Source organism: Triticum urartu, chromosome 3A (assembly GCF_056163025.1).
Source record: "Triticum urartu cultivar PI428250 chromosome 3A, HENAU_Tu73, whole genome shotgun sequence".
NCBI lineage: Eukaryota > Viridiplantae > Streptophyta > Magnoliopsida > Poales > Poaceae > Triticum > Triticum urartu.
The window spans coordinates 618,009,093-618,031,601 of NC_141875.1; the positions used below are offsets into that span (position 1 = coordinate 618,009,093).

General features: G+C 46.9%; 2 protein-coding genes across 3 annotated transcripts; one reads left to right on the top strand and one right to left on the bottom strand.

Annotated features, from left to right (window-relative positions):
• Positions 1–76: 76 nt before the first annotated feature.
• LOC125545466 (uncharacterized) lies at positions 77–2,477 on the bottom strand. Its single transcript, XM_048709411.2, has 4 exons — positions 2,158–2,477; positions 1,030–1,241; positions 622–826; positions 77–534 (listed from the first exon to the last, which is right to left on the bottom strand). The coding sequence occupies exons 1-4, from the start codon at positions 2,189–2,191 to the stop codon at positions 368–370; spliced, it is 618 nt and encodes a 205-aa protein (XP_048565368.2). The 5' UTR covers positions 2,192–2,477; the 3' UTR covers positions 77–367.
• Positions 2,478–3,523: 1,046 nt separating this feature from the next.
• LOC125545467 (SUN domain-containing protein 3) lies at positions 3,524–6,410 on the top strand. Of its 2 annotated transcripts, none has more exons than XM_048709412.2 (4): positions 3,524–3,901; positions 4,278–5,785; positions 5,875–5,960; positions 6,065–6,410. In XM_048709412.2, exons 1-4 carry the CDS (start codon positions 3,706–3,708, stop codon positions 6,294–6,296), a joined length of 2,022 nt encoding a protein of 673 aa, XP_048565369.1. In that variant the 5' UTR covers positions 3,524–3,705; the 3' UTR covers positions 6,297–6,410. The 2 variants fall into 2 exon arrangements, with proteins under 2 accessions (XP_048565369.1, XP_048565371.1); XM_048709414.2 differs by having other exon boundaries at positions 3,528–3,892.
• The last annotated feature ends 16,099 nt before the right edge of the window (positions 6,411–22,509 follow it).

A 22,509-nucleotide genomic window follows, 5' to 3' on the forward strand; every position in this document is an offset into this window, starting at 1 on the left:
AGCAATGATCATTCGAGTACATAGCAAGGCACTTTAGGAATAACTCAAATCATCCACGCATATGATCATTAATACGTGAGTCAGCAGGGGTGCAACAGCCCCCGCTATTGCATTTCTTTATTTTCCAAGGAAGAGAACAGATCTAGCAGGCTATCTTCTAGACAAGTACAAAGGGTGTACAATGTACTGGGCAGAGCCTTCTGTTGCCAACTTACTGTTGATAAAACGGATATACCAGCCCTATATACATGCATGGAAATGAAGTGCAAGGTTACAAACAAGATGCTACTGAGAATTCAAGGAACTAAGAAGCTACATTTAACCTGCATACTTTGTATACCCGCTCCCACTCTTTGGTGCCTACTGCCTAGTAGGATGGGTAAATAATTGGTTGCCTCATAGCTCCATGACCAACAGCATTCACAACATAACCTCCATAGCTAGCATTCAGAACAGAACCATATACATGACTGTTGTAACCATACGTACCATGGACAAACTCTCGGTGCCCATGCACGGGTCGAGGTGGTAATGCTGGTGAAAGGAGAAAACAATAGAACACAATGAGATCAAGTCATGTATCCTGGAATATGTATAAACAGACCTAGGAAATAGCCTCACCTTGAGGGTGAACATTGTAAGGATGATAGCCTTGTGAAAAACCATTATGTGGAATCCCACCATTTACCACCGGAAATGCTGGTTTATGCGACACAAGTGTATCACTAGAATGCACAAACTGAGGCTGCTTTGGTAATGGTATAGGGTTGAGTTTAGGCATTACTGGATTATTGCCATTTGATGACGGCTTGTCTTGTCCGGAAAGCTGTCAAAATTGATACGAATTTAGGGATTAGACCTTGCTTATATTAATACAGAACACACATATGTATACACGGTTATAAGAAGTAAGGGCAACAATTAGTGTGTTCCAATCAAGTTGCAATTTGTAACCAGTGTTAATTTGCAAGGTAATGATCGTACAGATGTAGCATATCTATATTGAAGATTACAAAAGAAGAAACATACCGCAAATTTAAGTGTTTTACCATTAAGCCTAACAAGTCCTGAAAAAAGTCTAACAGCATACTGAGCAACTGCCTCTGTCTCATACTCAGCAAAAGCAAAACCTTTGGGACGCCCAGTTTCTTTGTCACATGGTATGTGTAGGTCTACTACATGACCGGCCTGAATAAGAATCTCATACAAGACTCTTTCAGGGACCTTCTCATCCAAGTTGCCTGTTGAGAAAAACAGGTCATAGAATTAATACAACACAAAACATTGCTTAAGTAATACAACAGACTGTAGTAAGATGTGTACAGGGATGTTACATAAATCATAGAAAAAGGACCGAACACTAGGATTGCCCAGAGAGAACACGATATGCATACAGTGAATCAGTGATGCCTCAGAACAGCAAACAGAGTGTAACAACAGTGTAACAACCTATGAAAGTGACCGAGAAAACTAGACAGTGATAAAAGAGCGCTACCCAAACAGACCCAGCTATGCGATTATTATTCCAGGTAATGCAAGAGTCAATTTGTCTCCATGTCAGGTAATTCCCCAAAAACATGTGCAAAACTCGAAATGCTCTTTGTCCAAAACACAACCATTAAGGATAATTATACTGCAATGCCTGCAGAGCACACTGCAGCAACATGAAACAAACCTTCGAGGTTGTTTACTGTTTTTTTTTATCAACCAACATAACTAGCAACTCGACCTACAGATGGCAGTGTCATGGCTCACCAGGAATCATTTGGCCGGCAAATTAGAACTATATAACCATCGCATGCTGACATGTAACAAACGACAACCACAAGTACAACAACAGATAACACCCTCACAGAAGAATTGTTTTACTAATACCAACCGGTGGCACCAGGATAACATTGTGATACTTCAGACATAGCAGGCACTAAACAAGCCTGAAAGCGCAAAAGGGGATGAATCGCAATTGCACCGTTCTAATCTACACTTCTCCCCGCACGCACTATAACCCTAGCGCGACTAATCAATCGACCACCGAGACGCACATCGACCAAACCCCTAGAAATTAGGGCACGCATCTAATTCAATCCGAACCAAACGGGACGCGGCGGTTACGCGGGCAGGACCGCAGGAGGGGAGCGCGACGCGAAGGGGGCTCACCTACGTAGACGCTGCAGGCCGGGTTCCTCGCCATTGGGGGCCGGATCTGGGCGCGAGGGCGTGGAGGAGGAGGAGGAGGAGCACCGCGCGCTCACGGCCGCCGTCGCGCTCACGGCCGCCGTCGCGCCGCAATCCGGAGGAGGAGGAGGGAGCGAAAGGAGTCGCGCGAAGTCGCTCGGGCGAATTGCGGCGCAGGAAGGAGGACGCAGGGTCTCTCTAGTCGGGCCGGTTCGCACCTGGGCCGTTGGGCGGTGGCTATTTGTCTGGCGCCGCCTCGAGATTCGGGAATCGGCTCGGTCTCCGACTCCAAGACCGACGAGGAAAGGCGAGTCGACAGCCGAAGAGGAAGAGACGGATACGCGGTAGACACCGGGGTATGTGGACTACGTGGCAGGGCCACGCGGAAGCCTGCGATTGGCCGGCGCGCGTGTCGTGCACGCGAGAGTACCGGCCGAACCAAACTGTGACGTGTATGTCGGCCACGTCACGTTTCGGTTGACGTCGTACCGTCCAGCTGCATGTCGACAAGGCGATGACACTATACTAGTACAAGTATACCTAGCACTAATGACGCGCCATGCCTCATCGGCAATCCTGAAGCCAACCACCCGTAGAGTACAGAGTGGTTGATGATAATCTTGTTTGAGAAAAAAATAATGCTCCTTTCAGGGTGGTCGGCATGGAAATAGTACAAGTGTCGCAATGGACAATGAAAGACATTATCATTTAGGCCTGACACTAAGCCCTCGGATGATTAGGTACTTTCCGGTGAAACCAGCTCACAAGAATGCAAGTTCTCATTGATGTATATATTTTTTTAAATTTATTTCAGACTTTTAACGATGTTTGTTCAGTATGGTCGGCATGAAAAAAAAGGACAGTACTTGCTAATAATAATCCTATAGGGTGGTCGACATGAAACTGTTGCAATGGACACTACAAATCATTATCATTGACCCGTAAAATTTGGCCGTTTCCCCACATTTCCCGCATGGAAGCATGGCTTTCTACCCCGTGATTTCTCCCTGATTTAGGAATTTCGCAGTTTGAAACCGAACCTTTTGAGTTCTGACGGTGACAACGGCAGGCAGCGGGGTTTCTGCCGTTCCACGTCGCAAGGGAACAAAAGGGCCACCTCATCGCGAGGCGAACAGGCTGGACATGTCGACGCGGCATGAATCGCCGTGCCAAACGCTGTAAGCCGACAAGGAGATCTCGCGATACAAAACCCAGGGGCGCCTCCCTGGCCTCCACCTCCTCCTCCTCCCCCTCCCCCTCCCCCCTCTCCACCTGCCTTCCATCCCTCCCCCCGATGGAGCTCCGGCCGTTTCAAAAGGCAGCCCCCACCCTCCCCCGCAGCTCGCCCCACCGCCGCCCGGCCCCGTCCCCCGCCCGCGCCGACCCGCGGCCGCGGTTCTGAGCGCGCGCGCGCCTCCCCTCCCCTCCCCTCCCCCCTCCCTCCCCCCGGCTCGGATTCCGTTCGTCGCCCTCGCTTCCCCGCGCCGGACCAAGGGTGCCGCGGGGCGCGCAGATGCGAGGCGGGGAGAAATGCAGAAGTCGCGGAGAGACCTCATGAAGAGGAAGGCGGCGGCCAAGGCGCACGAGCAGGGCGCGGGCGCGGCCGCCGGGATGAGGCGGCGGCGGCTGTACGGCTTCTCCGCCTCGCTCGTCGTCGCGTCCTGGGCCGCGCTCCTCATCCTCAACTCGCTCGTCGGCCACGGCGACGGTCAACGCGGTACGCACGGTCCGGGCCTTCTTCTCTCCTCCGTCCCTGAAACTCTGAAGTTCCGCTCGCCTTGATGATGAATGAATCCTGTGCCGTGCTGCGCGGTGGTTGCGTGGTGCGGCGATCGGTAGGTGTTTGGTGGATTGTCCGTGGCTGTCGGTGGTGCCGTGCAGGCGCGATCGAACCCCCGTTAGGCTTAGATCCGTAATAATCCGTATGCGGTTGTTGCGCTCTCTCTGATCACCGAACAGGTTGCTGGTTGTTAGATGCGTTGCCGAAATTTCCACGTTTGTGTTCTGTGTCCGAGATTTACTGAACGCTCCTGTCATCAGTTTTTAAATAAACTTGGTTCCGTGTTGACTGAGATCACATTTTCTTCGTCTGATTTCTGCAGATGGTGGAGACCCGATTGTTGCCATTCCCATTGCTGGGCCTGGGCCTACAATGAATGAAGGTTCTGTTGGTCCTGATGTTGTACACCAGGAGCACGAGGAGAATTTGGCGGTGTCTGGTGACACATGTGTTAAACTTGATGAAAGTGTCTTGCTTTCAGAAGAGACAGTTCTGCAGGAAGATGAAGTGTGTTCCAAGGATGATGCTGGAAGTGATGACATGGAAGCTGTAACCAAGGATGATCAAATTGATCTGTCAGAAGGTCAGGGCGAAGAACAAACTGTAACCAAGGATGGTAAAATTGACCTGTCAGAAGGTCAGGGTGAGGAAGGTGCTCTGACCAAGGATGATCAAATTGACCTGTCAGTAGGTCAGGGTGCGGAAGAAGCTCAAACAAATGATGATCAAATTGAGCAGTCAGGAGGTCAGGGTGAGAGTCCTCATCTGACAAACATCGCCTCTGTAGTTCATCCAGCGGAGAAGGTGGATGTTGAAGATGTTCCCAAACCAGCAAGGTTGGCACGAGTTGTTCCTCCGGGTCTTGATGAATTTAAGACGAGAGCAATTGCTGAAAGGGGAAAGGATGCCTCTAGTCAAACTGGCCATGTGATTCACCGAAGGGAACCTAGTGGTCAGTTGTACAATTATGCTTCGGCAGCTAAAGGGGCAAAGGTTCTGGATTATAACAAGGAGGCCAAAGGCGCTTCCAACATTCTAGACAAAGATAAGGATAAGTATCTCCGCAATCCTTGTTCCGTGGAGGGAAAATATGTCATCATAGAGCTTTCTGAAGAAACCTTGGTAGATACCATTGCAATTGCAAATTTTGAGCATTACTCTTCTAATTTAAAAGAATTTGAAATGCTGAGCAGTCTTATTTATCCCACAGAAAACTGGGAAACACTTGGGAGATTCACTGTCGCAAATGCGAAGCATGCTCAGAGTTTCACATTTCCCGAGCCAAAGTGGGCGAGGTACTTGAAGTTCAATTTGCTAAGCCATTATGGTTCTGCAAGCTATTGTACACTGAGTATGCTTGAGGTGTACGGAATGGATGCTGTGGAAAAGATGCTCGAGAACTTGATTCCAGTTGAGAATAGAAATGCTGAATCTGATGACAAATCGAAGGAGCCAATTGAGCAACCACCTTTGAAGGAGCCTAGTGGTGGAAAAGACTCCTCACAGGAACCCCTTGATGAAGATGAATTTGAGGTAGAAGATGATAAGCCAAATGGAGATTCATCAAGGAATGGTGTTCATGATCAGATTGTAGAGACAAGGACACTTCAGGCTGGCAGAATTCCTGGAGATACAGTTCTCAAGATACTGATGCAGAAAGTCCAGTCTCTTGATGTGAGCTTTTCTGTATTGGAGCGGTACCTAGAGGAACTCAACAGCAGATATGGACAAATTTTTAAGGATTTCGATTCTGATATTGATAGCAAAGATGCGCTCTTGGAGAAGATAAAATTGGAGTTGAAGGAGCTTCAGAGCAGCAAAAATGACTTTGTATGCAACTTTCTGCACTTGTGTTTTGTTTCTGCTATTGTTACCCTTAATTTCTGTACCTTATCTTATTATGCATTTCCTGTTTTCAGGCGAGAGATATTGAAAGTATCCTTTCATGGAAGTCAGTTGCCTCCTCGCAGTTAGACCAACTTGTCCTGGATAATGTCATACTCAGGTTTGTATTGTTATTCTTTAGTTCCATGGATTTGCATGCACATTAAGAAAGCATGATATTGCTTGATACGATTCTAACCTTGTGAATCATGCTGTTGTGTGCAGATCTGAGTATGAGCGATTTAGGGATAAGCAGGTTGACCTGGAGAATAGGAGCTTTGTTGTTATATTCCTGTGTTTTATTTTTGGATGCCTAGCCATAGCTAAATTGTCCATAGGTATGATATTCAATATTTGTAGATTATATGATTGTGAAAAGTTGGATAGGGTAAAATCCGGATGGCTTGTGCTGCTGCTGAGCAGCTGCATTGTGGCCTCCATTTTGGTAATACAGTGATGTGTGTACTCATCTCCATATAATCGCGGCTGCATAATGTAATTCCATGAGGTATCTGATTCAAAAAAGATCACATCTCTGAGATCATAGAAAATAAAATCTCAGTACAGATTATCTAGCCTCATCATTGATCTAAAATTTGGAGGGAAAAGGAAAGGAGCAAAGTGTGCACCTGTGAAACTGGAGTCATTTTAAAGGTGCAGCAGACTAGAAGTAGTAAAGTCTAGAACTAGATTATCTCTGCTCTGGTCCATGCCTCCATGGTCCACTCCAGTGGAATGTAGAAGCAAGACTACCTGGAAACCATGTGCACCCAGCTGGAGCCGGCAATCATGGAAGGTTAACCGTGGCATGGTCCCATGTGCTTCCTTGTATGATTGCCAGGGAGAGAAATGTACTGAATATAGCATTTCCCTATGTCTCGCCATGAATCCTGTGCAGTGGGTGTTCTTTATTTTTGGGTGGGCGTCCTGTCCAGCGGTGGTGCACGTGGCCTCCACATTGTGTTGCTTACAAGGCAGTTGTCCATTTGTTTCCACTTTCCACAATGGAAGGCACCATTGGTACTCTAACTTCTATTGGTAGTTTCAAAACTCAAGTCAATGGCTCATCAAAGGTATATGCTCCCTGCACAGCCACATATGTACAGCTGTTCTTAGCAGTTGAGAGAGTATTTTTTTGCAAGTTCTTCTATTGCTTCCATGTCCAGCTTCTCGGTTGGAATTTCTGTGTATTTCTGTTTGAACAAGCTATTCATGATAGTTGACATTTTATTTCATGGATAGATTCATAGAAGGATGGCATTGAAAAATACTTTTGTCTGCGACATCTGGTTAGCTAGGCAATGGCAGCTCGTAGTTTCTTGCTGGATGGATATCCACAGTTTCACGCGGCATTCTCCTATGTCAGCTTCTTCATTACTTTGATCATTTCTACTCCCTCCGTTCCAAATTACTCGTCGCAGAAATGAATGTATCTGGAACTAAAATACATCTAGATACATCCATAACTGTGACAAGTAATTCGGAACGGAGGGAGTAACTTTGATGTAGTCGCTTATATATTCTGTAAAGCATGCTAGTAGTTAACTACTCCGTAATCGTCATTTGCAACATTGTCCGGGGCTCGCCCTCAGAAGATATTGTCTTTGCTTCCGCTGATGTCGCGTCAATTGCCCGAGGGAGCATAACACTGCAGGCCGCAATGAACATGCCCGCCGCATCTCGGATAATTGCTCCGGTTGCGCCAATACCAGTATCCAAGACAGAAAGCAGCATCCACGTGAACTTTGACTGTTTGTAATAATACGGGAAGTTCCGAGGTGAAGGATGCCTGCTCAGGTCATGATATCACTGATCCAAACTATGCTACACCAAATCTGAATCCTGACTAGTTAGCTGCTCTGTGGGAATGTCTCTATTAGTCCATTTCATCTAAGTCCAAAGGATCTTCGAATACCAGCTGGTCGTTCCAATCCAATCTCCCATCTGCTTATTCCAAGTTTCCGAGTCTTGGTATTGTGTTGCCCCAAGCAGTGGATTGTGATTACCATGCCAGCTTTGGAGATCTGTGTGATCGTGTTGCGTGCAGCTGTGCATGTGTAATCCATCCAGGGCTCTGGAGCGAGGCGCAAAGCTTGTTGCGGTTTTGTTAGGTGGCTGGTTGGCGTCTGTCCGGTGGGGAGCATCGAACATGAGCAGCCATGCTGCCGTGGCTCTAGATCCGTTGACTGCATTTTTTTAGGGATGATCCGTTGACTGCATCTGCATTTCGCTTCTGCACGGACCGCTTTGAGTCTCTGGATTTTCATTTTCCAGGCTTCACACTCTTATACTAACTGCCAGGCTATACAAAGAGTTTGTCAGTTGAATAAAGTTCGTCTTTTTTTTTTGAGGAATGCCTTTTCTTTAGGCTATACAAAGAGTTTGTCAGTTCTTCCGAGGAGGAAGCCGGCATTTTATGGCCCCATTGGCAACACCTCGCGGAGGGAATCTATTACTCAGACGTGAAACTGAAATCCTGTTACCTGCAGTTCCTTTGTGTGCATGAGTGTCAAGGAGCTCGAGAGCTCCTAATCGGAACTTATGGCCCCAGCTACGCAAACCGGCGCTCACGCGCGTGCGCTGGGCCGGACCAGCCACGCATGTTGACTTTTAAAAAATTATTTTGAAAAATTCGGAAAGGTTATTTAAAAAAATCATGGATTTGAAAAAAATTCATAAATTTGAAAAACAAAATCATGGATTTCAAAATGTGCATGAATTTGAAAAAGTTCTTTTTTTGCGGGTAGAAATTTGTATTACTCATCCACCAAAGTCCTTACAATCAATCGCAGCTCCTTCCAAAGCCTCAGGAGGGCCAGAACCTAACCAAGTCATGGTTCTACCCTCAATACGAGCAAATTTAGCTAACCTATTACTAACTTTATTTTGGCTACGACTTACATGAGTAATATAATTTTCACGTAGAGTAATAAGATATCTAATCTCCTTGATGATGGACGAATATACCGATCTGTCAACCTCTGAAGCCTGGATTAATTTCACTGCAATTATAGAATCCATGTCGATCTGCACTGATAACTCACTTCTCTGGATGGAGAAAGATAAACTTTCCATGCATGCACATAATTCAGCTTCAAGTGCATCCCAGCAAGAAAATAACTGCCTACAAGAAGAGAAGATGATGGCTCCCTTGTCGTCTCTAAACACCATTCCGGCAGCGGCCGATCCATCAACAGCAAATGAACCATCAGTACACAACTTAACCCAGCCGGGCTTAGGAGCAGACCACTTGGGATCTGCTACGACCATTACCGCATGTGACCAAACTGGAAAAAGTTCTTTGATTCAGAAAACATTCACGAATTTGGAAAACTTATAAGATTTTGAAAAAAGGTTCATGAATTTGTAAGAAGTTTACGCATTGAAAAACGTTCATTGTTTAAAAAGAGTCCACGAATTTTAAAATTAGATTACAAACTTCTCAAAAAATCTTGACAAAAAAAGAAAATAAAAACGAAAAAAGGGAAAAGAAAAATCCAAAAAAGGAAAAAAGAAAATAGAATTGGAAGCATCTAGAAGCTTCCCCAATCGAAATGGACATGCCAACGAGAAGGAAAAAATGGGCCGAGCCTAGGATGGAGGGGGTGTGCGCCAGGTTGACAAAATAGTAAATAAAAAAAGGGCAGTGCTAGGCATCAACCGGCTGATCCGCGCGTGGGATCAGCCGGCTCGACCACCGTTCGATTTAACCGTGAAGGACTGCATGCACATGTCACTTTCATGCTGACGTATTGGTGGACCGCGATTGTTTTTCCTTTTGTACTAATCCATGTACCGCTCCCTCTACTGTTGTGCTAGTAGCCCACACCATGTTCCTTTCATGCTGCTTAGCCAACCTACGGTGTATGTGCTGCTCAACTACCTTAGATTTTGAGCAAGAAGTGCACGGACGTAGCTACCTCAGTTCATTAGTTGTTCCCAATAAAGAGATGGAAACACACACAAAAGGAAAACACTTGCATTCCATCGGCTGATGCGTGCAGGACATCATCCGCATGTGTTATCGTCCGATTAAACATGATCGTACGGTGCGGCAAGCCATCATGTGCGATCAACATGTGCCCAGATTGCAATGTCATTGGCGTTTCTGAGACATCGTCATTGTTGCGGAGCCGAGTTTCTGAAACATCATTTGCAAAGGCGTGTTTGCAATGTCACCGGTGTTTCTGAAACATTGGCGTTGTTGCAGAAGCATGTTTCTAAAATATTGTTGCAGAGGCTTGTTTTTGAAACATCATCCTTGTTGCAGAGATATGGGTCTATGAGCTCACGGGATTGCAAGACGACACATGTTGTCAAGCCCCTTTGCAACACACCACATGTTATGAAGCCATCGAGCATCCCATCATGGCTCCCTTTTTGAAACATGGTGCATGTTGTGAAGTCTCCTTGCAATATGATGCACGTTGCGGAACCCCTTTGCAACATGACGCATGTTGCGAAACCCCTTTGCGGCATGACACGTGTTGTGAAGTCTCTTTGCAAAATGGTGCATGTTGCGAAACACCTTTCCAGCGTGACGCATGTTGCGAAACCCCTTTGCGGCGTGACACATATTGTGAAGTCTCTTTGCAAAATGGTGCATGTTGCGAAACACCTTTCCAGCGTGACGCATGTTGTGAAACCCCTTTGCAGTGTGACACATGTTGCGAAGTCTCTTTCCAGCATGACCCATGTTGTGAAACCCCTTTGCAGCGTGATGCATGTTGCGAAACCGGCTTTGTTGCATATCATGCTAACCATTTAGCACTCGGTGGTCCGACCTTATAGCAGCTTGCGGCGTGCGGGACGCCGTCCTTGCAGATGTGGTGGCAGCATCACGTAGCTGGCTTGCCGGCTTGTCATCCAAAACAAGTCTTGCATCTTGCTATGGAGGAAGCAGCACACGTTATCCAGGTAGCGATGCACGGAGTAAATTTTATTGTGCATGGCAGCAAGTACACTAGCATACAAAGGAATCATACCATAGGCCATGGGGACCACTCACGTGCAAAAGGTGGGACAAGGACAGGTGTGCAAGAGAAATCAGGGACCAGTGCACGCCCAACAGAAATCATAATTAGGCGATCCGACGGCTTAGCGTGTGGCGGACGGGTCCAGTAAAATCAACCGCCAACCACCTGATTTGAAGTATTTTCCATAAAAAAATGACGCGTCAAGCGCCGAATAGGATTTGCCTTTTTTAGGGGTAATAGGATTTGCCTGGGAGCTCTTATAGGGTGCTATGTGCCCTCACTGGGCCGGTCCATTCGCAAAAACTGTAGAAGCCTGATTCTCTAGATGGGGAACTGTAGCGATTTTTTTTCCAATGTTTTTTTGTCGGCTTTTGAAAGAAAAGTAGCGGCCACTGTACTATAGCAAACTTCAAATGCTATAATATATCTTGAATACTCGAAAGCCATTGGATTGGTGATTAATTCCCACAAAACACTTTCGCTCCTATTCATGTTGACCCAGAACTCACATCTCAACTTGCAACTATTTTGTATCCGTGATCGCATCGTTCCCTCAATCCTACCTCGGCCTACCTCTATCAACTCACAAACAAGACCTAAAAAATTTCTTCTTATCGTCTTCTTGCGGGTTGGTGAGGGGTGCTTCTAACCCTTGCTGGTCGCGCAATGTTGGTTCTTGCAGTGCCTAGAGCCTTAATTATCTATGTCATGACCGCTCTCTTGCTGCCTATGGCCTGTGGGCATTATCCAGGAAATTCATAAACTTTTTAGGGCCTTTTTTGGGCGGTTCGTCAGGATAAAGTTTTGGGCAGACATTGAAAGTGTCTTGGGAATTTGTGTGTGCACGGTTCTCTTGAGGGGTTCTAGGTTTTTTCTTCTCTGCATCATTTGAACTCTTGCCTACTCCTTTCCCACCTAAATATACTTCACTCAACTTTTGATATTGGGAGTGTCTCTCTCCTTGCTGCCAAGTATGGATGGTCTGATAACGAGGACCTTGACGCTCCACACCCTTTTGAATCCAATGTTTGGCATGACATCGCCAAATGGCTAGATTTTTTTCTTTCCGATCCATGACTAAGGTGCACATCGGCAGTGGTACGACCACCGCCTTTTGGCTCGACCTTTGGGTCCAATGCTCCACTCAAAATCTCGCAACAATTTTCCTTGCTCTTTTCTCTCATACTCTCAGACCCTCGACTGCCGTTGCCCAGGTGCAAAGCATTCCTACTATGAATCTAGACTTGGGCACCCCATCTTTATCATGCCCCTCAATTTGAACCGGAAAACCTTCGCTCTATGCTGGTGACTGTCTCCTTGAATGTGCAGGTACATGACAAACAAATGGGACATATGACGACAAACAATGACTTGCAACTCGGAATACAAGGCTATTTGGATCGACAAATCGACTCCTTCCCACCGTCCATTTGGAAAAATTATGCACCCAACAAATGCAGAATTTTTCTTTGGCTCGCCTGCAAAAATCGACTCTTCACCAATGAAAGACGCTTCAACAGGGGTTTAACTGACTCCAACTGTTGCCCGTTCTGCCTGGCTTCAAAAACAAGAAGTCACCTCTTCCTTCAATGTTGCTATCTCCGTCCTCTTTGGAAAGAACTGAGCTCTCTTTTTGCTACACTCCCGACGGACTTTCAACATCTTTGGGGACCAGACCTCACAAACAGACCTCAATCAACGGTTGTCATTGATATTGTCTGAAATATTTGGAAAAGAAGAAATGGAAAAACTTTTAGGGGAGGACCTTCAACCTATCCACCTCATCGCCCGCTTGACCGCGGGCGACATCATGCTTTGGTCCAACAGATGCTCCAATGAGCATGCTATGAATCTTCTTCACGATTGGTGTACCATGTTGTTCTACTTATCTATGAGATTGTAACCCAACTGCTTTGTACTCTCAACCTTACCCCCAAGTCTCCCCCTATGTAAACTAGTAGGAGGCACGTGCAGCGCACGTGATGTCCTGGCCAAACTGCAAATAAGGTCTTTGTTCCTTCATAAAAATATATGTTTACACGATACATATTACAAAAGCCAGTCACAGAAGATCTTGAATGGGAAATTTTATAGTCACCATCACGTGAGGATAGGTGTGCAGGTACCCGTGCAGTGTCCCGATATTCCAAAAAAAAAATCCGTCCAACTCATTTTGGCGCGCGACTGGATGGAGCGAATCCCCGTAACTACAGCAGTTGGATCAATTGAGTTTGCTATGATAAACGATATGGATTCACTCCATAGAAGAAATTGTTAGAAGGGATAGAGGGATTTGGTGCGATAGTTGATGTATTGCTAGAGCCTCATGGGTATCTATATAGGAGTATATGATCGACTTGGAGTACAAGACAAGCCAGAATATTCTTAGTCCAACCTATATTTCCTAATACAATCATGTTACTCGACATCCCCCGCAGTCACAATGGTAGCGACGCAGACGGTGAGACTGGAGAAGAATCCGAAGGCAAGCCGACGGACACCCCCCACAGTCGTAACGGTCGACGCATCGCGGAGTCGTGGCTAGAGTGGAAACCGATGAGGTTGCTCAAGCAAGGCGGTAGTCCTTTGTGCCGTTTGTCGAGATAGCCGAGAGCGTGAGTGGTGGAGCCGTGGTCGAGGTAGCCGTACGACGGATGTCGTGGTCGATGTCGAGTCGGGGTAGCCGGTGTCGAGGAAGTCGCCGTGGAGCCACGGGCGCAAAGAGGCGCCGAGTTAGTCATGGGCGTAGTAGTGGTGCGCCGGGGAAAGGCGTTGTTGACGACGCATCGTGCCGGGGTTGCCAAGCCCGGGGACATATTGTAGACGAAGGCACGCACCAGTGGTGCCAGCACCGGGCATGCGTAGACGGACGAAGACGAAGTTGACGAAGTGCCGCACCAGGCTTGCCAGGCCCGGGGACACGTCGTGGACGAAGGCACGCTTCAGTGTTGCCAGCACTGGACATGCATAGGCTGGGACCTGCACGAGCTATATGCCATGTCAAAAAAGTCGGAGAAGCCAGCATAGAAGGACTCGACGACGGTTGCAGCGCCAATCGGCGCGGGGCCGATGTCGCCCGCGGTTGTCGGAGTAGACGAAGTGGTCGGGGTAGATGACGGCGACGCTGGTGACGAGCAAGTGTTGGACGAAGACGAAGGGGTTGGACGGGCAGCGGCGGCGGCTACGGGGGTAGTCGCGGCGGCGACCGAAGAAGAGCAGCGGCGGCGGCTAGGTTAGGAGCGCGGCGGCGATGCTCGGAGGAGGCGAAGAACCCGTCAGCGTGATGAAGACCGGCGCGGACGGTGGCGTTCCCACGCCAAGGAAGATGGCGCGGCGCATACCACGGGAGGTCGACGCGTGTGGGCGGAGTGGACCGTGGGCCGCGATGCTACGGCCCAAAGGGGTGACGCAGTGGCGGCGGGCAGGTCGGGGCAGCGGCGGGAAGACCTCGTGGCGGCGGCTGGGACCGCAGGCCGTGGCGCTGCGGCCCGAAGGGGCGATGCAACGGCAGCGCGCGAGTCGGTGCAGCCGCGAGGATGGGCTCGGGAGGCGGCAGAGACCGCGTGCCATGCTCGCTACGGCTCGATGGAGCGACGCAGCGGTAGCGCGAGGGTCGGTGCTGCCATGGAGACGGCCTGAAACGGACGTACTTGAGGCAGCGGTAGACCGTGGGCCGCAGCACTATGGCCCAAAGGGGTGACGCAGCGGCAGCATGTGGGTCGACGCAGCCGTGGGCGCGGGAGAACCACGGGGCAGCGGCGCTGCGGCCCGACGGGGCGACACAGCGGCAACCCGATGCTCGATCGGTGGATAGGCGTGCTGAACTCGGGGACGATCTTCACGAGGCCTGCAAAGGCGTGCGCAACCGACGGGCCAGGTCGGTCACACTGCGTAGCTGAGGCGGATCACGGCGGCGGGCGGGTGATCAATCCAATTGCGCGCGAGGTCGAGGACGCCGCTCGGAGGAGGCGGGGTGGCGACGGAGTCCGAGATGAAGCCGACGACGGCGGGCGGCAGGGAGGCTATGATTGGCCGCCGCATGGCGCGAGGCCGCCGGGTTGGGGTGATGCAGGAGTTCCGATCGGAGCAGGCGGTGACGGTCGGCGTAGATCGACGGGCGGGCCGTCGCGCGAACGGCGGCGGGGAAGGACCGCCGCATGACACGTGGCCGCCTGGTCGGGGCGACAGGCGGGCAGACACACGAACGACGCGTGAGGCCGCCGGGTCGGGGCGACTGGCGGGCAGACGCGTGGATGACGTGCGTGGCCATCGGGTCGATGAAGAAGCCGATCGATCACGTCGGTGTTTGATAGAGGCGTACGGGGTCAACGGCGGCGATGGGCGACGCAAATCGATCAAGATTAGATTGAAAGATAAAAAGAAAAAACGTCGATCAAAAGAACCGGCAGAAGAGCGAAAAACTCAGAGCAAGGGCTCGAAAAAAAGACTCTTTAAGGCAGCCGGCCAACATGATCGGCGAACGAACCCTAGGTACGGGCGGCGGTCATGAAGGTCGACCACCCTAAAGGCGGCGCGCAAGTGCGGAAGCGGCGGCGACTAGGATTTAGAATCGACTTGTCATAGATACCATGTTAGAAGGGATAAAGGGATTTGATGCAATAGTTGGTGTATTGCTTGATCTTTATGGACATGTATATAGAAATACATGATCTATTTAAAGTATAAAGTAAATCAAAATATTCCTAGTCTAATTTATGTTTTCTGATACAATCATGTTACTTAATAAAAATCAACGACTACGAAGTGCCTCTGTGTCAGGATAGATGGCATTTAAAATTTCCTGTACTATAGTAGTAGAGATGTACTCTATTCATTTGATAAAATGGTTCAGGTGAGCATAACCCTGCTGTAGCACCGTAAAAAAACTATAGCAAACTTTCAAAAATGAGAATAGTTTTTTAAAACGTGAAAATTATTCTGAAAATAGGAATATTTTTGAAATTTTTGAATTTTTCTAAACAAATTTTAATTTCCAAACAGTTTTTAAACGTGCAAATAAGTTTCAAATTCATGAACATTTTTTTAAAACTTCATAAGTATTTGAAAACACAAATATTTTTTGCAATTTTATTTTTTTTAAAATTTCAGAACATTTTGCAAAAACGTCAATAAAATTATAAATTTTTGAACATTTTTTTGCAAACAAGGTTGTAGCGACCCGACCTCAGACGGTCAAGTCTCTGTACTTCAGTATCATTCCTGGATCGGTAATGCTGACACACACAGTACTCGAAGGATTTATAACAGAGTAGCAATCACACACTTATTACATCGAATGTCTCAAGAGAGAACTTATTACAATAAATATGGCTTAAGGCCATCTAAATGAGATAACAGCGGAAAGCTTGGAAGATAAAGTGAGTCCATCAACTCCAACGGCATAGCTGAGTGCATGGCAACGACCTAGCGCACCTTACTTCTCGTCTGAAAAGTCTGCAACATGATATGTTGCAGCCTATAACGGGTCAGCACATGGAATATGCTGGCAATATAACACAGTAGAGCAATGAACAGATAAATGCTATCACTACATGCATATATGGCTGGTGGAGGCTCTATGGTTATAATATTTTTGTGAAAAGCCAATTTCTCCCTACAACAAAGGAATATATTTTATTTAACTATCATGGTAGTTGAAACATCATTGAGAAGGTTCCTCCAACTCAATCCCAATTAAGGTAATCATTAACATCCCAAAAAATTAATTTTTAGAGTGATGAGATCAAACCAATAATTCAAGTACCAGATACTCAAGATGTCCATAACCGGGGACACGGCTAACCATGATTAGTTTGTACACTCTGCAGAGGTTTGCGCACTTTTCCTCACAAGACTCGATCTTCTTCGTTGGATTTCTCGCACTACATGGTGTTTGAGAAACGGACGACCAAGACACAGTCTTTCAGAAGCATTAACTCTTTACTCTGGGTAGACAGTTACACCTACTTTTCCTCTACATCTGCTAGCCTACCACCTAAAGAGGTCACACAACATACTCAACTATGCCAGAGCCCATAATGGCTTGTGACTGCACACAAAAGTTTCTAGCATGAATAATCTTATGATCCCTTTGAGCCTGGATGGCGGACCGTAGGATGATCACACAGGTGCTCTGGGATATCCTAGGACAACACTGGATTCTTCAGGTGTCCACAAGCAATCCACCCAGATGTGTATTAAAGTTGCCACCTTAAGTTGAACCATTAATTAACAACTCACATCTGTCATGGATACACTCAAACCCAATCCACGTCTACGAGCATAGCATGGCAATATAAGCATAGCGCAGAAGTAACTCCCAAGGGTTTGATAATAAAACAGGTAATAGGTTCTACCTCATCATCTACTTCCTAGAACCCACGTGTTAAGAGATCCTACTCATGCAATGCGTGAGGGTTGTAACTAATGCATTAAAACTGGGTAGTAAAGGGGTATGATCAATGTGTTACTTGCCTTGCTGATGATCTGCAAATCCTAGAGACTCGTAGTAGCATGCTTCGCACTCTGGAAATTCTATCGCAAACAAAAAATAGCATATATAAGCACTCATCTAGAAGCACGGATAAAACTCGAATAAAAAGATCTAACCAGAAAGTTCAACTGAACAACTCCGGTTTGCAAAAATAATCAAATCAAACGGAGCAACGAAACTCAAACTATGAAAGAAACAAGATCCGCTTACTAATCTGAACTAAAGTCAAATTTTACAGTACCAAAATCTTGTTCAAGTTGGTTAAACAGAAAGAGGGCTTCGAGACGAAGATCTAGGCGCTTGTTTCACCTGATTTGGATAAACGAGCGAAAAGATAAACTAAAACGAAGATCATGGCAGAAATCGCGATCGAAAATAATCGCGGGAAAACCCTTGAAAATAAAACGAGACGACAGGCTAACGAACGAACGTTCGCTATGTGCGGTTAACTGACGAACATCGTTCGTTAAAATGAACGAACGTCCGCTAAACAACTAAACCGAGAAAAAACCGAACCGAACAAAATAAAAAAACGCATCTAGGGTTTCTAAAGAAAAACCGATCGGTTTTACCTAAACCGAAAAAAACCGGGCGTCGGATTCCGGCGAGATCCGGCGAACGGCGGCGGCTCCGGCGGGCTTGCGCGGGCGGCGTGGCGAGGCGAGGCGCGAGGTTCGCGGCGGCACAGCTCGGCAGCAGGGGCGGGCGGCGGCGTTAGGCGGCGGGGTTTGCGGCGGCGGTGGCGCGACTTGGGGGCGGCGGCGCTGCGGCGAGGGGCGGTGGCGGCGACGACTTGGGGTCCAGGGGGTGCGGGCGGCGCTATTTAAGGATGGTGGCCTCGCCCACGGGAGGAGTCCCGGGCGGCGACGGCGGCTCGCCCGTGTCCCGGCCGGACTCGGGCACGGCGGCGGAGGCTGTGGCGCGGTGCGGGCCGGCCCGACTCGGCTGGGCCTTTGGCCCAGTTGGTCGTTGACTTTTATTTTTTTAAAACAGATTTCGCCGGAAAAATCTTAGAAAATAAAATAAAAATCTGGAAATAACAAAACAAATTTTCACCGTCTAAATAGAATATTTAGAACAAAGTGAACATTTTCTTGGCCCAAAAATACAATTTTGAAAAATGCATATTTTTCTAATTCAAATTAAATAGCAATAAAATCCAAATAAAACTATTTATTTGATTTTAATATTTTTCCTCCAATATTTCATTTATTTTGGAGAAGTCATATTATCTCCTCTCATATATTTTAGTATGAAATATTTTCGGAGAGAAAAATAATTAAAACCGAAAATGATCCCCGTTTCAATATTTGATAAAAATTCAAATGTGAAAATCGTGAAATCCCCAACTCTCTCCGTGGGTCCTTGAGTTGCTTAGAATTTTTAGGATCGCAACACGAAATGCAATAAAATATGATATGCATGGATGGCCTATGTATAACATTCCAAATTAAAAATTTGGGATGTTACAAACCTACCCCCGATTAAGATGAATCTCGCCCTCGAGATTTGGGTTGGCTAGAAAATAGGTGTGGGTGATCTTTGCGTAGATCATCGTCTCGTTCCCAGGTGGCTTCATCCTTGGTATGGTGGCTCCACTGAACTTTGCAAAACTTGATAACCTTACCGCGTGTAACTCCGTTGGCAAACTCGAGAATCTTGACAGGTTTCTCCTCGTAGGTCAGATCACTTTGCAACTGAATTGCTTCCAGGGGCACTGTGTCTCTCAGAGGAATATCAGCCATTTCTGCATGGCACTTCTTCAACTGGGAAACGTGAAACTCATCATGAACTCCTGACAGTCCTTCGTGTAACTCCAACTTGTAGGCTACTTCTCCCATGCGTTACAAAACACGGTATGGTCCTACGAATCTCGGGGCTAACTTTCCCTTAACTCCAAAATGTTTAACTCCTCGTAGAGGTGACATACAAGATATGCTCTATCTCCGATTCCATAGACTACCTCCTTGCATTTTGAGTATGCATAGCTCTTCTGTCTAGACTGAGCTACCTTTAGTCTGTCTCGGATCAACTTAACCTTTTCTTCTGACTCTTTAATCAAATCCAGTCCAAACAACTGACGGTCTCCAACTTCATCCCACATCAACGGTGTTCTGCACCTTCGTCCGTACAAAGCTTCGAAAGGTGCCATCTTCAAACTGGCTTGGTAGCTATTGTTGTATGAGAACTCCGCGTAGGGCAAATTTTCATCCCAGCTAGATCCATAATCTAGTGCACAAGCTCTCAACATGTCCTCTAGAATCTGATTGACTCTCTCGGTCTGTCCATCTGTCTGCGGATGAAAAGCTATACTGAACTCTAGCCTGGTGCCCAAGGTCTGGTGCAGCTGGTGCCAAAACTTTGAAGTAAACAGTGTTCCTCTATCTGATACGATGGTCCTCGGAACTCCGTGCAGACATACGATCCTGGTCATATATATCTTGGCTAATTTCACACTGGTATAGGTGGTTTTCACTGGGATAAAGTGAGCCACTTTGGTTAAGCGATCCACTACTACCCAAATAGAATCGTATCTTGATCGGGTCCTGGGTAATCCGGTGATAAAATCCATGCCAAGCTTGTCCCACTTCCATTCGAGTATCGGCATAGGCTGTAGTAATCCTGCTGGCTTCTGATGTTCTGCCTTCACTCTCTGACATACATCACACACGGCTACATACTTGGCAATGTCCTTCTTCATACCCGTCCACCAGAAACGCTCCTTGAAATCCAAATACATCTTGGTGTTTCCAGGGTGTATCGAGTATGGCGAGTTGTGAGCTTCCTGAAGTATCAACTTCCTGATTTCTGCATTATTGGGCACGTAAACACGGTCCTCAAACCACAAGGTGTCGTGCTCATCCTCACGAAAACCTTTGGCCTTTCCTTCACTCATCTTCTCCTTTATCTCAGCAATTTCCTTATCATCCTTCTGAGCTTCTCGAATTTTCCCAATAATGTCGACTGAACTTCCATTGTTGCAACAAAACCTCTAGGGACTATCTCCAAATGAAGCTCCCTGAGATCTTCGGCTAACTCCTTTGGAAACTCTCTGCTCACGAGCGTATTGGCATAACTCTTCCGGCTCAAAGCGTCTGCTACTACATTGGCCTTGCCTGGATGATAGTGCAACTTAATATCATAATCCTTTATGAGCTCCAACCATCTCCTCTGCCTGAGGTTCAGCTCCTTCTGTGTGAAAATGTACTTCAAAATCTTATGGTTCGTGTACACATCACAATGGTTTCCAATAGGAAAATGTCTCCAGGTTTTGAGTGCATGCACTACAGCTGCTAACTCCAAATCATGGGTAGCATAATTCAACTCATGGGGTCGAAGCTGACGTGAGGCATAAGAGACAACTCTTCCGTCTTGCATAAGTACTCCTCCGAGTCCTAAACGAGATGCGTCGCAATACACTTGGAAATCCTTACGTATATCCGGCAGAACCAGCACTGGGGCTGTAACCAAACGTTTCTTCAACTCCTGAAAACTTGCTTCACATTCCTCCGTCCAATGAAACTTGGTGTCCTTCTTCAACAACGACGTCATAGGCTTCACGATCTTGGAAAAATTCTCAATGAATCTTCGATAGTATCCCGCGAGTCCAAGAAAACTGCGGATCTCTCCAACTAAGGTGGGTGCCAACCACTCAGTGACTGACTGAACCTTGGTAGGATCCACTGCTATACCTTCTCCTGATATAACATGTCCAAGAAATCCAAATTCCTTCAACCAAAACTCACATTTGCTGAATTTGGCATACAACTGATGTTCTCTGAGCTTCTCGAGAACTAAATGCAAATGCTCCTTGTGTTCCTCTTCATTCTTCGAGTACACCAAAATATCATCAATGAACACCACGACAAACTTATCCAAGAACTCCATGAATACCTTGTTCATCATGCTCATGAAATAGGCGGGGGCATTAGTCAATCCAAATGACATAAACGTATACTCATATAACCCGTACCTCGTGGTGAAAGCTGTTTTTGGTATATCCTTTTCTCGTATCTTCAGCTGCTGATATCCTGATCGCAGATCGATCTTGGAAAAGACTTTAGCTCCTTGCAGCTGGTCAAACAAATCATTGATCATCGGCAGTGGGTACTTATTCTTGATCGTCACTTCATTCAATGCCCGATAATCAACAACCATTCTCAGAGACTTATCCTTCTTCTCAACCAAGAGCACTGGGGCTCCCCATGGTGATGAACTTCGTCGAATGTAACCTTTCTCCAATAACTCCTTAATTTGTTTCTTAATCTCCTCCAGATCATTTGAGGGCATCTGGTATGGTCTCTTTGATATTGGTCCGGTGCGTGGCAATAACTCTATCAAAAACTCAATGTCTCGATCCGGGGGCATGCTTGGTAGTTCCTCTGGAAATACATCTGGGTCATCCTTTACTACAGGCACTTCTTCCTGAACAACTCCCGTGAGGGAATTTACGTGAGTACTCTTAGGAGTATACCTGGATACATACTTAATCCTTTTTCCTTCCGGTGTGGTGAGCAGAATTGACTTACTGAAGCAATCGATGTTTCGTCCATACATCGATAGCCAATCCATACCGAGTATCACATCCAATCCTTGGGATTCCAAAATTATCAAGTCCGAGGGAAAAACATGCCTACCTATGGTCAATGGCATCTGAAAACATCCACTGCTTTCCATATACTCTGCTCCGGGTGAGCTTACTAACATAGGTGTCCTAAGTACTTTAGTGGACAACTTATATTTATCCACGAATCCCCTTGAAATGTATGGATGCGATGCACCAGTATCAAAAAGAACTATTGCAGAAAATGACTTAACCAAAAACTTACCGATAATTGCATCTGGCTGCTCCTCAACCTCCTCCACGTTCACGTGGTTCACTTGTCCCTTGTTGAAAGGGTTGGGCTTCTTCCCAGAGCTCCATTGCCATTTTCGTTCTTCGCTTCAGGGCACTCGGTGGCATAGTGTCTAGTTTTCCCGCACTTGAAACAAGTAATGTGACTTAGGTCCTTCTTGGCGGGTGTGTCTAGATTAGAGCGGTTCTGATTGCTTCCTGCTCCATTCCCACTTCCATTCCTAGAGCCATTGTGGTTATGTGGAATTCCTCCATTGTGGTTATGGCCTCCATGGTTATGGGTAAATCCTCTTGGATTCGGGGTGAAACAGGGTTTCTGCTGAGCTCCTGCATTGTACTTCCCTTG

What these genes read in the sequence shown, in the direction of transcription:
- LOC125545466 (XM_048709411.2), bottom strand. Translation starts at nt 2,191, where the DNA reads ATGGCGAGGAACCCGGCCTGCAGCGTCTACGTAG. An exon ending in GGCCTGCAGCGTCTACGTAG is followed by an intron (nt 1,242 to 2,157) that starts GTGAGCCCCCTT and finishes TTTTCTCAACAG; the next exon opens with GCAACTTGGATGAGAAGGTC. An exon ending in GTAAAACACTTAAATTTGCG is followed by an intron (nt 827 to 1,029) that starts GTATGTTTCTTC and finishes CAATTTTGACAG; the next exon opens with CTTTCCGGACAAGACAAGCC.
- LOC125545467 (XM_048709412.2), top strand. Translation starts at nt 3,706, where the DNA reads ATGCAGAAGTCGCGGAGAGACCTCATGAAGAGGAAGGCGGCGGCCAAG. An exon ending in AGAGCAGCAAAAATGACTTT is followed by an intron (nt 5,786 to 5,874) that starts GTATGCAACTTT and finishes TCCTGTTTTCAG; the next exon opens with GCGAGAGATATTGAAAGTAT. An exon ending in CTGGATAATGTCATACTCAG is followed by an intron (nt 5,961 to 6,064) that starts GTTTGTATTGTT and finishes TGTTGTGTGCAG; the next exon opens with ATCTGAGTATGAGCGATTTA.